The sequence below is a fragment of the Esox lucius genome, chromosome 3 (assembly GCF_011004845.1).
Source record: "Esox lucius isolate fEsoLuc1 chromosome 3, fEsoLuc1.pri, whole genome shotgun sequence".
NCBI classification, from domain to species: Eukaryota; Metazoa; Chordata; class Actinopteri; order Esociformes; family Esocidae; genus Esox; species Esox lucius.
This window is the reverse complement of record NC_047571.1, coordinates 11,284,344-11,301,765: the sequence shown is the minus strand read 5'-3', so window position 1 is coordinate 11,301,765 and position 17,422 is coordinate 11,284,344. Positions and strand designations below refer to the sequence as shown.

At 39.2% G+C, this 17,422-nt stretch overlaps 1 protein-coding gene across 2 annotated transcripts; it reads left to right on the top strand.

Moving 5' to 3' along the window:
* The first annotated feature begins 8,362 nt into the window (after positions 1–8,362).
* On the top strand, positions 8,363–17,110 carry kiss1ra (KISS1 receptor a). Of its 2 annotated transcripts, none has more exons than XM_010891344.3 (5): positions 8,363–8,845; positions 9,758–9,882; positions 14,523–14,658; positions 14,774–15,012; positions 15,255–17,110. In XM_010891344.3, exons 1-5 carry the CDS (start codon positions 8,611–8,613, stop codon positions 15,627–15,629), a joined length of 1,110 nt encoding a protein of 369 aa, XP_010889646.2. In that variant the 5' UTR covers positions 8,363–8,610; the 3' UTR covers positions 15,630–17,110. The 2 variants fall into 2 exon arrangements, with proteins under 2 accessions (XP_010889646.2, XP_019897484.1); XM_020041925.2 differs by having other exon boundaries at positions 8,817–8,927.
* Positions 17,111–17,422: the final 312 nt, after the last annotated feature.

Here is a 17,422-nt window from a genome sequence, read left to right as displayed (position 1 = left end):
TATGTGAGCGCTTCTTAAAACAACAATATTCTGTGGTTGTACAATTCATGAGGCAACTGCTGTTGTGTGGGCCCAAGTTGATTGTACCACAGCTGGATTGGATTTGTTTCTAATGAAACATCGTCAGAGACACCAACATATGTGAAAGCCGCAATTTTCTGGATGGTAGATATTTCCAAATTTTTTATGACATGATTTTAAGTGGCGAAACTATTTTCTACTAAATATTTGCCAAGTTTAGTAATTGAAGTGTGTTTTTAAGCCACTAGTGTTATCGAGACAAAATTCCATCAATATGCTTGCAGTATTTTTGCAGTGTAAGCGTCTGATAAGGATGTAGGATATGCTTCTCCTGTACTGCTCCCAGGAACTCAAGAAATAGCAACTGCAATTTATGAATGTGGTTTGTGATTTTCTCCCTTTCAGACAAACCTTTGCTCAAAGTGCCTAGACGAACACATCTACAAGCTTGACAGACCCAGGATTGTTTCCTAGCACTGACTGTCACAATCCAAGGAGGTTGAAGGACACAGGCACAGAAGTGGTGGAACAAACACGTATTTAGTTCCAAAAAAAACTTTGACGCAACATGACAAACATAACATCCAACAAAGACTGACAAAACACACTAGGGTAGGAGGAATTTAAATAGGGACATAATGAGGGGGCAAACAAGACACTGGTGAAAGTGATAATGAAAGGCTGCGTACAAGAACAAAGGGGAAAAAACAAACAGAACAAGCTACAGTACATTCAAGAAGAAAGGCAAAAACCAAACAGAACAAAAACAGAACACAACACTGATCTTTTAATCACAGATCAAGTGGTATGTAATAAAACATGCCCACAGCTGTCATGCAAGGTGAAGCAAATTCATCAAAGAAAAACAGGTTAACGTTTTCTTCACATTGATATCATTTCCAGGTCATATTACAAATCAGATGTAATTACCTCATGTTACCGGGACATGTTTAAATAATGTTCACTTTCAGAGGGAAGGCCTCATCTCTTCCAAGAAAATATGATACACATCACCTCCTGACCTGTCTCCCAACACACATGGCCCTCTCCAACGTCCAGTCCTGTCTCACCAATGCTCGGTGGAGCACCCCCTCACCCGCAAGCACCTCTACTTACTCCCCAGCTCCCCCAAGTAGAATGCTGGGGCTCCTTTAAACACAGAACACAACACTGATCAATGCACATTGTATTATTTCTTATATCTTCAATAAATGCGATTTCTTTGTAATTTTTTACTTGCACAGAACATACACTCACTGTCCACTTAATTAGGTACACCTATTTAGTATGGGATAGGACCCCCTTTTACCTCCATCCACTTCAATGTTGGACCTGTCGTCCATTTGGAGATGCGCTCCTGCACAACAATTTTTCCAGAGTGGTTATTTAAGTACTTGTGGCCTGTCAGCTTGACTCAAACAGCTATATCAGAGTCACAGTGGCTTAGATCACACATCTTCCCCATTCTGATGTCTAATGGAACAAAAGCTAAACAAACTAAACCTCATGACTATGTCTGCATGCTTTAAATGAGTCGTAGCCGCATGATTCACTGTTGGCGTTAACAAACGGGTTAACCCAGTAAAGTGGTCAGTGAGTGAATTAATGTTCTGAATCTGTCACACAGTAAACTTGTTGGCTTTTGTAGATGAGCTGTTTATTAGGGTACCGTCTTGCCACATCAGCTCAATGTCAACTATTATACTGAGTTACTTGGAGATACTCCTCCATCTATCAGATCAAATGATTAAAATCAACACATGATGAAATAATTCATTGTAAATTCTTTATTGTAAACTGTGCAACGATATGGCAACGAGTTACCACCCTGAGGAAGAGACAATGTGCCAGCTATTGTCCCCTTGTACAAACCTGTCTCCACTCAGGTACAAAGATAGTTGTGGGGAGCCACTCTGGACGTCACAATGCTCAGTGCTTTCAATGGGAGAACTTCAAGGCCACGTACCAGGATCCTCCGTCCCTAAGCAGTGGTCAGAAATTCATCAGGGCTGTGGAATGCTGGTAGTTGTAGGATCACCAAGGGCAGAAGAACCTTGAATAGAATAAGTGTTTCCTTTATTTAACAATGACATGAAGGCTATCACATACAGTGCTGCTTGAAAGTGTGAGAACCCTACAGGGATGGTCATTATTTCTGTTTAAAATATTCATATAGACTTATTTTATAATTTTTGGTAATACAGACATTTCAAGTAAAGGGCACGAACAAAACATAGTATATTTTCATTGATAATTTAATGAAAGTGGTTTATATAACAAAAACTATTGATTTCATGTGTGCAATAATTTGGATAATTTGGAGTGAACATTATCCAGATCTTAAAATTCCCACCACCATGCTTGACTGTTGAGCTAAGGTACTTTTGGTGGTTGGCAGTTTAGAATTTTCCACAAACATAGCGGTTTTGATTGTGACCATAAAGGCGAATTTTGGACTTATAGTGGGGAGAACAAGTATTTGATACTGCAGGTTTTCCTACTTACAAAGCATGTAGAGGTCTGTAATTTTTATCAACTGTGAGAGACAGAATCTAAAACAAAAATCCAGAAAATCACATTGTATGATTTTTAAACATAAGTATTTGATCACCTACCAACCAGTAAGAATTCCGACTCTCACGGACCTGTTATTTTTTCTCTAAGAAGCCCTCCTTTTCTCCACTCTTTACCTGTATTAACTGCATCTGTTTGAACTTGTTGCCTGTATAAAAGACACCTATACACACACTCAATCAAACAGACTCCAACCTTTCCACAATGGCCAAGACCAGAGAGCTGTGTAAGGACATCAGTAAAATTGTAGACCTGAGGATAATATTTAGACAAAAATAGAGGTTTTTGGTCTAAACTCCACTCGCCGTGTTTGGAGGAAGAAGAAGGATGAGTACAACCCCAAGAACACCATCCCAACCATGAAGCATGGAGGTGGAGATCTTGGCCAACAACCTCCTTCCCTCAGTAAGAGCATTGAAGATGGGTCGTGGCTGGGTCTTCCAGCATGACAACGACCCGAAACACACAGCCAGGGCAACTAAGGAGTGGCTCCATAAGAAGCATCTCAAGGTCCTGGAGTGGCCTAGCCCAATAGAAAATCTTTGGAGGGAGCTAAAAGTCCGTATTGCCCAGCGACAGCCCCGAAACCTGAAGGATCTGGAGAAGGTCTGTATGGAGGAGTGGGCCAAAATCCCTGCTGCAGTGTGTGCAAACCTGGTCAAGAACTACAGGAAACGTATGATCTCTGTAATTGCAAACAAAGGTTTCTGTACCAAGTTCTGCTTTTCTGAAGTTCTGCTTTTCTGATGTATCAAATACTTATATCATGCAATAAAATGCAGATTAATTACTTAAAAATCATACAATGTGATTTTCTGGATTTTTGTTTTAGATTCCGTCACTTACAGTTGAAGAGTACCTATGATAAAAATGACAGACTTCTACATGCTTTGTAAGTGGGAAAACCTGCAAATTCGGCAGTGTATCAAATACTTGTTCTCCCCACTGTATCTGTTCAGAGAGACTTCCTGAAACCTTCCGGTTTGCCCTGGTGGTCTCTGGCAAAGTTTAGACAGGCAGGTTGGTTTTGACAGCAGAGGCTTCATCCCAGCAACGTTCCCATAAATGCCATTTTGATTCAGTGTTCTTCATATTGTTGAAGCATGCACAGTAATCTGAGATGCAACAATCGAGGGCTGAACATTTCCAGATGTCATCTTCGAGTTTACCTGATTCATCATTTGTCTTGGAGGGGTGTTCACTTCTAGGCTGACTTGCTACAATGTTTAATGCTTTCTATTTGTAAATTATTTGACTCACAGTAGATTGATGGGGCTCAAATCTTTATGAGATGCTTGTATTGCCTTCCCCAGCCTTCCCCAGACTCACTACTCTCTTCCTGATGTCCCCTAAGATCTCCTTTCCTCTCGGCATGATGTTTTGCATTCACCTGTATGGGTAACACCAAACTGACCTGGTCTATTGTCTCTATTTATCAGAGTCCCGCCCAAACTCTTTCCTAAATATCCCTCCTTTGATTGGTTAATTTGGTACCAAATTATTTAACCACCTGATTCTTACCTTCTTGACTATACTTATTTTTGCACATGCACTAATTCCACCTTTTGCCATAATACCCTAAAATGTCAAAGCAAAAACACATTATTTGAAATGGTTGCACTTTGGTTGAGTTGGTTCCCTTGAGTAAATGTAGTTCAGTAAAATTCTGGCGAGCCATATCAAAGTCTACCAGGCATCGCTTTCATTAAGCTTCTACTGTATTCTACGCTTATTTATCTTATCATTTATCTCCCTAGTCCCTCTTCACTTTCTCTCTTTTCTCTTTATGTCCTTCACACTCTCTTCTCTCTCTTCTTATCGCTCCCCCCTGGTCCCTTTCACTCTATCTCTCTTTCTCCTTCTGCTCACTATCTCTGGAATGTGCATTCCCTTACATTTTGCCATTGTATTTCTTTGTTTGCTGTGTTACAGGCGAGAGACAATTATTTTCATAATCGCATTGACATTGAAGTTTCACTACTCACCTTGGTTAACAGATTGGCACTACCAACACAAATGATGTGACACTGCTAGGTTTTAATGATCTAGTAGCCTCGCCTTCGTAAATGTAACTCGTTTTTGTAAACAGTATGATCCAGGAAGACCTTGATCAATGTGCCAAACGGGTGCATGTGAGAATCCATCCTTCACCCAGTGGTGCAACAGGTCTTTTAAACGTGATTTATTATGCAATAATGCCACAGGTTTTCATTCTCCCTTTCAGATACACTGTTTTATGAGTGGGTGGGTTTCATATATTCATTAATGCAACAATGTTTTTTGGTTGTTTTATTTCATTCTCCTAATAACACATGCGGAAAATACAATTTTTGAACAGAGTAAATGAATTGCTATTTTTATGTTGTTATTTCATTGAGCTCATTCCACATTGTGATGCAAACCAAAACCTGGTTCTCGTGTGTTTCTCTTGATCAGATTATCTTCCAGTGCTCTAAACTTAACACCAGTTTTCTGTTAATATTTTTAACATTATGGATAGTGATGTAAATAAAAAAGTGATGTTAGTTTAGAAATTGATCTTTTATGACCATTCTGTTTCACTTTACTTGGAATTATGTAAAACCCTCGAGGACACAGTCAAGGCGCATTATGACTCTCCTGTGTTGCTTTACCTTGAATAGGAAAATACTCTTTATGACAATGACCCCCCTGTGTTGCTTTACCTTGAATAGGAAAATACTCTTTATGACAATAACCCCCTGTGTTGCTTTACCTTGAATAGGAAAATACTCTTTATGACAATGACCCCCCTGTGTTGCTTTACCTTGAATAGGAAAATACTCTTTATGACAATGACCCCCCTGTGTTGCTTTACCTTGAATAGGAAAATACTCTTTATGACAATTACCCCCTGTGTTGCTTTACCTTGAATAGGAAAATACTCTTTATGACAATGACCCCCTGTGTTGCTTTACCTTGAATAGGAAAATACTCCTTATGACACTGTCAGGAAACATGGAAACATGGATACCAAACATGGATATAATTATCAGTAATCACTTCCGAAGAGGGTGTCTGTTTGTGGCGCTGAAATGTGCCATTGCATTGATCTCAGTCCTAAGTAACAAAACAATACGGTCTGACATCAATGTGTGCACAACAACAAGCAAACCAAAATGGGATTCAAAGTATAATCATCCTTTTTCACAAATGTGATGTAATGGACTAGTTTGCCTTCTGGTGTAATTGAATACCTTGAATGGTAGGTTTTGTGGGTTTTGACAGTCTTATGTAGGGACCATAACCAACTATAAAATAATATGTGAAAATGTGTTTGTATATATGTGATATTACAGTGTTCTGACAACTATATATGTGCTATAATAGTAGTATAACAGTTATTACTGCATTAAAAAGTGATATGAAGCTATGCTTCAACCTATAGTTTTATACTCAAAAAACTAAATGTTGCTGGAGACAAATGGAATTTCACAACGTGTTTCATCAGACTTCATTATAGAAGAACATGATGAGTGATGATTATTAGAGTTGAAGCAATTTCAAGTGTAACGATGGGGAAAAATACACCTCCCTTGACTTGACAATCTCACATCTTTCATAACCAGCATGAAGCACATTTTGCAATTCTTTCATGCTGATGTTCATGTGACTATCATATCATGTTGGATTCCCTTGTCTTTCAAAAAAATTTTTTTTTCCATATTATTTCTTAAATAAAAAAATAATAATCTGTCCATTATTGTTCTGTACTATACGTTTTGGTTAGGATCTGATCATAAACAACTTCCAACATGCTTGGATGTCGATGATCAAAACATGCACCCAGCCTATCTATTTCTTATACGCTGCTCGCTCAACCAAGAAGTTGGCAGAATCAACATGGAAGGACACGCTTCTTTGACCAACCCCCTCGGTTTTCTTTGCAGGTACCTGAATAATCTCTCTGTTTTGCTACAGAGAGATTATTCAAGAATTTATTTATAGGAAATCCCAGGACAACATGTTTATAACACAGCACTTAAATCCTAGGACACAGCACTTAAATCCTATCTAGCTCTGACAATGTCTGTATTACTTTAGCTACCTCCTATATTGTCTATAATGTATCTACCTCCTATATCGTCTATGGTAATGTATCTTGCTCCCAGGACATAGTACCTATAATACTTAATCTAGCTCTCAGGACACAGTTATGTGTTGTACTTGAAGCCTTTCTTGTCTTGAAAATAAAATTGTAATGCATGTCTATGTGATGAAGGGAAAACAAGCACATGAATAAAAAAAAAAACATTTTGCTGGGGTACATTGGATACCTGGATAAAATAAATCATAGCTTGATCATAACTGTAAAATTAAATTATGTATTTTTTGTTAGTATGCATATTTGTCTGGGTTCTAAAGCCCCTGGTTACAGTGCGTATATATTACATGTAGTCAGTCAGAACAAGGCTGAAACAGCTGTTTGCTTTTGGTCATTCATATATAGATAGCAGTTTGGCCTCTATCACTGAGACTAATACTGAATAGTGAATCACAGAGAGTGTATAGAAAATCTCAGGCTTTATCATACTATTATTTAAATGCTCCAGTTTGCTTTTTAATAAATGTGTTAAAATAGCCCTTTACACCAACTTCCGTTAAATCAATTATATTGTTTTAGCGCTCTCTGCATCCCCCGACAAATAAGTGTTCTTGCTGTACATTATTAGTGTGGGTGTGTTTCTATTTCAGCTCCATGAGGGTTGTGAACCCTAGATAGCCTTGTTAACACCAAGGCTGTATCTTAAAGTTCAGCCACCAACTGCATTTGAAATGTCAAGAAGCATCAGGGCAAATCGCCAGAGAGCATTGCCTGATCTTGAATACAAATGTGTGTTACAGCTTCTGATGACCTTCAGAACTGTTTAGCATCGAAGTGCTATGACAGACAAACTAGGGGTCAACTCTTGAGGATGTAAAGCCACATTGTTGCTGAAAGTAGCTAAAAGTAGAACTACTTTAACCGAAAGAGCTTCCATTTATGTTAAATTGTTCATCCCTGTAAAAGTAGTTTTTAAAGAAACCGTAATCCATGGTTCAGTGCCAATACAAATTTCAGCTGACTTTAGCCACTACTAGCTAAAAATATTTGGAATTAATCAGTGCATTTAATCATGTTTGTAATGTTTTTAAAGTAACATCAAACCAGATATTGAGCGGATTTACAGTGATTTGGAGAAGTTTTGCAAGCTCAAATGATTTCTTCCATCGATTTTTAGCCAGTTGTTCAGCAGAAATAAAAAATAAATGTTTAAACAAAAATGAACATGCATTACAGTCTTGTACTCTCTTCCAATTTAACAGTTAGTGCAGCTTATCCATGATTGTACTTGCGCATTTATGTGATTAGTGATCTGATTTACATGTGAATCCTGTTGGCATATTTGAATTATCATTAAAAGTCAAAGGGTCATAATAATCTTTATATTGCATGAATGTGGGCTGTTTGAATCTACAATAATGCTTACATAGCAATAGTAAACAGTAGCCAGTAGCTAGTACAGTCACTACCGTGAGTATAAACACAGCTATGCCCTGAAAATTAGCAATAGCATACAATAAGGCATCAGCTGTCTCCGAGTGCAAGCCCAGTGTATGAGCTACCGAAATCCAGAAAGAGAAAATGTTGCTAGGAAACCTGACATCAGCTATTTATTCTACAATCAGCAGTAGCCCACGTGTGTCCCTGCTCAGTATAAAGCCAATGGAATCTCATCCTTGAGTAGAAACAGTTTGGGATGCAGCTTTTACCAAGAGCTTGGAAACACCACTGTGAGTGGGTCCTCAACAGACCTTTATAGAACAGCCGGACCATATTGAACCATAGACAAATCTGAGGACCATCACATACCAGCAGTTGATGCTTTATGTGCTCGATCATATGACTCCTCTGCGTTATCTGGACAGATATCACTTTCCATTCCCAGTCATTAAAAAGAAATACACGCGCGTTATCTCTCACGTGTTTATACATATTTATCTATTCACATCAAGATGTTCTCTCCGGACGGGAGGAATTCTACTGAGCTGATGTGGTTCAACGCTTCAGAGCTGAACACTTCTCTGGAGGATCCTCAGGAGGAGGCGGAGCACCCATTTCTGACAGACGCCTGGCTGGTGCCTCTCTTCTTCGCTCTCATCATGTTGGTGGGTCTCATGGGGAACTCTCTGGTCATTTATGTCATCTCCAAACACAGGCAGATGAGGACGGCCACCAACTTCTACATAGGTGAGCAGGAACCAAAGGACACCTCACGCCGTCACAACTGGTTTTCTGCTTACAATGCAGTCACTCGACCCTCATTGTGCCGGTGGGTGTTTGTGGAGAAAAAATCTGTGGAGAAACGTGCTCTTTTGTCTTACTGTCTTCTCATGTCGACATCTGTACGCTCATATCATGGACTGTGTGACCTTGACTGACTCTGCTGAATGCCCTTTCGGTCCAGTATGATACACTGGTAAGATACACTGTAGTATACCCACAAACTATACATGACATTTCATACATAGACCACAACTGTGAAATAGAAAAAATCTGGTTTGTAAATGCACGTGTGGAGTGGAGAAAAAAAAAAAAAAGAAATCATGTATAGGCATATGAGCCGCAAAACACCCCAATCTCTACAGAATGTTTTGCGAATGACAGTGATTATATCAGTGTGCATGTGTGTGCATGTGTGTGCATGTGTGTGCATGTGTGTGCATGTGACACCCGGATTGATGTTTGTTTGATATGACTCACTGATGTTTCCTTGGGTTGGCTGCACTGGCTCACTATTCAACAACGGGCAGATTTGATCCAAATCCGATACCGTGCCGTTAAAAGGCCGCTTTTCCACGGCGGTGAAAAAATGATGTCCCACTAGAAAGGAATATCGCAGTATCTCAAAAGATCTCTTCATTGTTCTTTTTTTTCTCACTAATGTGTATTTAGCTTTTAAGAATTTTGTGAATGAAATTTCCCCTTGAAGCCCACACCAAAATACATTGACTTGGTGAAATGCCTTTCCCTTTTACACTGGGAGTAATTTATTCAAATGTATAGCTTTGAAACTCACATGTTCAAAAGGGTATTTGACTTTGGAAAAGTGTGTTCATCAGATTGAATAACGGCCCATCCTTACTGAGCTTATTTCCACAGTGAACCTGGCTGCAACGGATATCATCTTCCTGGTGTGTTGTGTCCCATTCACAGCCACTCTCTACCCTCTCCCTGGATGGATATTTGGAGACTTCATGTGTAAATTTGTAGCCTTTCTACAACAGGTAAATCATTTGAATTACACTTATTGCCTCTGGTCACTAGATTATGACATGACTATTACACTGCATGCATACAAACAAAATGTTCTTCCCTACAAATGAATGTGGGTAGTTTTGTCTTCAACTGCATCCTGGAGGTATTTGTTCTGTTTGACTGAATAAATCAATGTACCGTGTCTGGTGCCAGGCAGTACCCAATTTGATGTACAATATAACAATGTTACCCTGAAGTTGCAGGTCCTCAATATGAGCAACCATTGATTTATGGTTAGAATTTATCCCTGCCTCTAATACATTTGAAGACAGAAATTGAAAAAGCTTTGATTGATTGGTTCTGATTAATGAAGGATAAATAGACAATAAAATTATAAATCTCTACCTGTGCTTTATCCTTTTGAAAAGAAATGAAACAATCAGTCCATCAGACTTCTTTCTATTAAGCTTGAAGCACATTATCAAAACAAACTAGTTGGATTGGCTGTGTGGCCCTAAGCATAGGTTGACACAAACCCAAGCCTGTATCAATATTGTGTCTCTACCAAATGTGGGACAAGTGAAAGCAGAAACAAATCCCCTGACTTTAGGGCCAGTAAGCTGACTTTAGGGCCAGTAAGCTGACTTTAGGGCCAGTAAGCTGACTTTAGGGCCAGTAAGCTGACTTTTGAGCCAGTAAGCTACACTATTTTTGTACATTAATCAGAAATGTACACACACAGGCACACTGGAACACATTATTATTGTGTGAATTACAGTTGAATCATACATAACCAACACTAACTATTAAAAATGAATGCAGGTGGTTTCATTGATTTATGATTTCATTTGACCAAAAATTACTATGAAAACTGTAAATCCAACTAAAAGTTTATTTAATGTAAATTGTGTTTTTTGATTTTGTTGTTTCCCTAGTCTGTTTAGTGTCTGTTATTTCTATTATTTTTTTGGTTACTGATTCAAGCTTTCATTGTTCTATGACTAGATCTAGTTTTGTGTGTCTATGCTTGGTTCTTTTGTTTAACCACGCCCCCTCATCAACTGCATTCGGTTCACTTGTTTTCTGCACTTCCTGTTCCCATCATCACTTGCCTCTTTAGTTTGGTCTTTGTTCTTTTTTTCTTTGTGGGGAATGGTTTGTTCTGACACGAATAAACAAAGCTTTTTTTTAAAGTATTTTATATATTTCAACCTTAGTGTATTGACCTGTTCCTTCCAGTTCAACTTAGACTCAGATTCCTATCCTGAATCCTTATCTGTACTGTAGCCTTTGACTCTAGTTTTGATTATTCTGCCTGTTTTCTGGCAACAGCTCTAGCCTGACCCTCCTTTACCTTTGCCTGACCTTTGTGGATTCCCTGTGTATGATATTCTACTTGCCCTTTGATTAAGTTACCAGCCTCCTGCTTTGGTACAAAATAAACAGCTGCTGTGCCCTGTGCTCTGGCCCAGCTCCACGGGGGGGCAAAGAGGGGCATTGCCCCCCAAGAATCTGTGCCCCCACAGTTTTATTGCCCCTTAAACACAGCAAATGTATATCAATAAGATATGCCCCCCATTGATAAAAAATGCCTCCCTGGTAATTTCATTCTGGAGCCAGTCCTGTCTGTGCTTGAAACCAGCAGTCTCCCATCCAATTCATTACATTAACATTTTAATATTTTAGCATTAAGCAGTTTCTTGTGCTATTGGGCACAATGGATGATGATGAATGGATACAAAAAAACATCCGACAAAATTAGGAAAAACTATTCCCACAAGACTATACTCTGTAATGCCTGCAGTGGAGCAGTTAATTACTGCTGGTTGATTAATCAATGTGCTCAACAAAACCTACAGGTTTTGTGGGTAAAACTGGAAAAAAGATCAGATACATAATCAATGTTAAAATACTCTAAAATAATTTCTGCACTAATGAGAACTCAAACCACAGCATTGTATATGTATCTAGGAGTGCTCCCAGTCCTTGGTTTATTGGTGTTATAACATGTTTAAAAACATCTCAGCTTTTCTAATGAAAATGTCCATTTGACAATCACAATGCTCTTTCTTGGATTACACATAGGTAACTGCACAACTCTTGTACATTTTGAGTAGACTTTACCTTCAAAGTTATACAGCTACACTATACAGCAAAAACACACGTTTACAAGTAAGAAGAAACCTTTCCAATTATAATTTTGTTTTCGAAAATGTTCCACTAAATCTGGTCATTAGATCTATGAACAGCACCACCTTTTGTCCTACTAAATGTTCACTAACTAGCCAGAATAACTTCAGAGTTATTTAGTCCGGGCAGACAAAGATGACAAGCAAATTCATGCTTTCTCAACTTTCCACTAAATCTTGTTGTTAGTTCTATGAAAGATGCCACAATTTGTTTGACTAAATGTACATTAACTAGCTATATTAACTTAATAATGTTGTTCTTATTGTAATTTAATCTATTCAGACAGACAAATCCCTATCAAACCCAGTTATGCTCCAATGTTATAGCTAACTTGCAGTTTTACAGATAGACATATCTAAAGAAGAAGCTAAAGTGTGTGTTTTATATTATGATTGCTAGCCGCAGATCTCAATAGTTACAGTAGTCTTTAAAGCTACAGAACCCAAAATAAGCAGTATGTCAATACCCGGTGCCACAGTTGGTTTAGCAAAGAAGCTAGGCAAGTCCATAGAACTAACCTATTTCCTGTCTGGGTACTGATAAAGCACTTGTGGTCCAAATGTGGTTAGTAAACATTCATTCTTCAATCCATATTTTATATTTTTCTGGTTCAAACATTCCCATTTACGATCCCTTCCTAAGTGATGAGGCATGGACCCAAGCCTTTTAATAAAATAACTTGAATTATAACCGAAGAAACACTACACAGGACAGAACAGAACAACCGAAACAGAAGGCATACGCCAAACAAAGACTGACCAGATACACTGGGAAAGGAGGAACTTAAATAGGAACAGTGATTAGGGAAACAGTTGAGGGTGATAACCAATAAAACAAGTGTCCGTGATCCAAAGGAGGGAGAGAGGGTGTTGGAGCTCACATGACAGCATCCTTCAAATCATGGTGACAAGCCATTGTGTTGTGTAATGGAAAGTTAGTTAGCTAGCTAGCTAGCTAATCAGTAAGTCTACTGGGGTGATGATTGGTTAACCTGCCGACGGGAGGAGGGGGAGCTGGCTCAAAATCATTTGGGCCTGCTCAGCATTTATATACATGCTGAATTGTATCATGCAGTACATCTGTATGGAAGCATATGCATTCATTATGTTCCTTCATTTATTTATTCAGGTTTTTCATTGAATTTGTCACATGTCTGTATCTGCTGGAACATCACTAAAAAACATCCAATAACCCTACCAATCAAGAACAAAAGCGTTTACACAAAAATAGACTGGTAGCGTGATTGGTATAACACAGAAGCTTTGCAAAATGAAAGGAAACATGACTGCATTATTCTTTCAGATTTCATTAGTTCTTCAATATATGTTCTGACATAATGGAGCGTCTTATTTAGCATGCAAATCCCATTACCCTGCTCCTTCTGGACAGTTATGTGTGAAAAATCGCCCTTACCTAGACATCTCTCAAATATGATAGAAACGACCTGAGGGCCCCCCACGTTGAAATGGCACTTCAAGGTAATACATAGTATTTTTCTAAAAAAACATTACTGCTCACTAGTGGACCGTAGGCTCCAATGCGCAATTGGCAGGACTCCACTTTTCAATACTCAAGAAAAGTTATGGTTTAGTATCTTTTAAGCTGGTGGCCACTCCGTTGTCAGTAGTTTTGGTGTTTTGTCATACTTCATCGAACAGTGTATGTTAATGATAGAAAATCATTGGTGCTCTACTAAACATCCCCGGGACTGTCTTCTGTTTTTTGTGGTCATTAAAAGACCGATTCTCCTTGAAGTATGCTTTTGGCTGAATAATAATTAATAACTGACTCCCCCACACACTGTACATTCCTGCTGCTGTACAGTGTCAGTGGGAGGATTCATTCAGTGAAACGTTGTTGAACTCATTCAAACTCAGTTGAAATGTTTTAGCTTTTTTGTGTTCATATTCTCCTCTTTCAACCCCCACAGTGCTTCTCTGAGACTTGTGAATTCTGTCCCTGCATTATAACAAGACTAGAGCACTTACCTGGAGATCAATGATGTCTCCCCGGTTAGGCTCTCTTTTGCACTTCAATGAGCGACACGAGCTCTGGCTAGATCTCAAGTACTGTGGTGATACAGAACTGTGTCATAACTCCCACTATCAGAGTGATGATCAACAACACTAGGCATTTTTTTAAACCAGCTGGCAGGGGCTTCCTGTAACCTTTAGTAATTGAAGGGGAAAACACCAAACGTTTAACATTTAAATACATTCTGTGAAAAATAAACTTCCATAGTAGTACTTTTATCTTAGAAATGAATACAGTGATGGACATGGCCCGTCTAATGACCCAGGGGGATGAGTTAGGCTAATAAAGCTTTCTGAATTTACATTTGCGCGCTCATCATTTTCATTAGTTCCTAGTGTGAGGTCAGACAGTTGCCATTCATTCAAGAGTTTACTGCCTCATTTCCAACTGTTTTTACAAGTCAGAAAAAATAAATAAATAATCTTTAGTTTTTCTCATCCCTCAGGTAACTGTTCAGGCCACCTGCATCACACTCACTGTCATGAGTGGAGACCGTTGCTATGTCACGGTATATCCTCTGAAGTCCCTACGCCATCGCACTCCAGGAGTCGCCATGATCGTCAGTATTTGCATATGGATTGGTGAGTGCCCACCGAAAACTGATCAAACAGGGATTTAAAAAAAATTAAAAAGTACGGATGAACCGTTCTCACGTTGTAAGGGTCAAAACGAATGACCCGTTTTCATCTCGTTAAGGTTCTTTCATTTTATCCACCCCGATCTTAATGTACCAGAGGATTGAGGAGGGATACTGGTATGGACCGAGACACTACTGCGTGGAGAGGTTTCCCTCAAAGACCCAGGAGAGGGCTTTTATTGTGTACCAGTTCGCAGCAGCCTACCTGCTACCGGTCATCACCATCTCCTCCTGTTACACAGTAATGCTAAAGAGGGTGGGCCAACCGGCCGTGCAGCCAGTAGACAATAATTACCAGGTATGGCCAGGCCTTTTCGTGAAGGGCGTTCCTTTGTTACTTCCTTTACGACATCAGTATGTGTGCTCACCTGTCATGTTTGCGCAGTCGAAGCACACGCTCATATATTGATCCCATCCCATTCCAAGGTAGACCACAGTAGATCAGTAAAGACCTTTAGACTGTGGAGGTGTTTTGAAAAGCCTAGCTCTTTACAAGCTTGCCACAGTTGTTTTGAGGTAACTACAAACATTTCTCCACAGGTCCATCTGTTGTCTGAGAGGACCGTCACTCTGAGGAGCAAGATCTCCAAGATGGTGGTTGTGATTGTCCTCCTATTCACAATTTGCTGGGGGCCGATCCAATTGTTTGCCCTGTTCCAATCCTTCTACCCTAACTACAGGGTAAACTACACCACCTATAAGATCAAGACCTGGGCTAACTGCATGTCTTACGTTAACTCCTCCATTAACCCAATCGTTTACGGTTTCATGGGAGCCAGTTTCCGGAAGTCTTTCAAGAAGACTTTCCCTTTTCTGTTCAAACACAAAGTGAGAGACAGCAGTGTCACGTCACGCACGGCGAATGCAGATATCAAGTTAGTGGCTGCAGAGGAAAACAAAAATGAGGGGAAATAAAATGAGCCATTGGCAGAGTGAGTGTCTGGGGGCTGCAGAGGATTCGCTTCTCCATGACACACAAGCAGAACAGAAACATGATGGACTGCTGTGATTGAAAGCACACTGCTCAACATAGACAACTATGATTGAAAGCACACTGCTCAACATAGACAACTATGATTGAATGCAGACTGCTCAACATAGAGCCCTGCAAAGGAAAACACCCCCTGGTGGAAGCAACGTTTCAATATTATCCTTGGGGAGTTTCTTCAGCCGTTATTGTGTAAACACTGACTAGCAAAGTGCGAATGACACGTAGGTTGCACATGTGATATCAGACATCCAAGGCATATAGGAAGAAATATGAAAAGAACATGAAATACACCAAAAATTACAAAGCAAATGAAGAGCAACATTGCAATTAAACATTTAACACTAACACAGGGAAATAAATCCCAAACATTATTTATTAGGTTGTTAACTGTGAATTCTAAAGGACAGCACTGTAGGGTCAAAAGAAAGGCTGCATCACCTAGTAGAATGTGGAAGTGGAACACCCAGCTGTATATTTGCTCTGTTCCATTTTTTCGTAAGTAAAATGAAAACCGAAAAAAAAACACAAAATGAAAGTCCGACGAAATAGTAGTTGACACTAGGCATGTGCATTATGAGCAGTAACATGTGACCTCCCCTTTACGGTCTGTTTGTTATCAGTTGTAAACATCTTTTGACAAGTCGTTATCAGTAACCATCTCAAAGCATTTTATATGAAATGTCTGCTGGTACATAAGAAATCCACACATCCATGAATGTCAAAATGGTATTTTTCTTGTCAGTTGAATGGGTAAACAGCCAACAATGATTTGTAGGAACCTGCTGAAGTAAGGGCATAGTAAATGAGGCTTTAGACATACCCACACCTTCTACACACAGCCCTAGGTGTCACGGACTAAGCCCTACCTCACCTTGACTGTCCAAGCATAAAGCCCTCACATTCACACAGCACTACCTAATGTTACTTATTAAGTCACCCAGACGTTCCCTCTTCCTCTGACAGTGAGGCTCTAAGAAGAAAACTAATCCGTGACTCACCTGAACAAACAGTGACCTCCCTAAATAAGCTTTTACTTTTTGTCCATGTTCAAATTGCAGAGCGATACATTACCACTGGAGATGTCCATGTTGTGACCATTGTGGTAGTGAGTTCATTCATGAGCCTGAAAAATAATATGAAAGGTCTGAAGGTGAACAGCAGTAAAGCTAGCTTGTAGGAACAAACAGACTTTTGGGTACTATTTGATATACACTACTGTTCAAGTTTGGGGTCACTTAGAAATGTCCTTGTTTTTGAAAGAAAAGCACATTTCTGTCCATTAAAATAACATTAAATTGATCACAGATACAATGTAGATATTGTCAGTGTTGTAAATGTCTATTGTAGCTGGAAATTACAGATTTTTATGGAATATCTACAGTGGGGAGAACAAGTATTTGATTCACTGCCGATTTTGCAGGTTTTCCTACTTACAAAGCATGTAGAGGTCTGTAATGTTTTATCATATGTACACTTCAACTGTGAGAGACGGAATCTAAAACAAAAATCCAGAAAATCACATTGTATGATTTTTAAATAATTCATTTGCATTTTATTGCATGACATAAGTATTTGATACATCAGAAAAGCAGAACTTCATATTGCACACACTGCAGCAGTGTATCAAATACTTGTTCTCTGTATGCAGGCGTACAGAGGCCCATTATCAGCAACCATCGGTCCTGTGTTCCAATGAAACATTGTGTTATCATTGTGT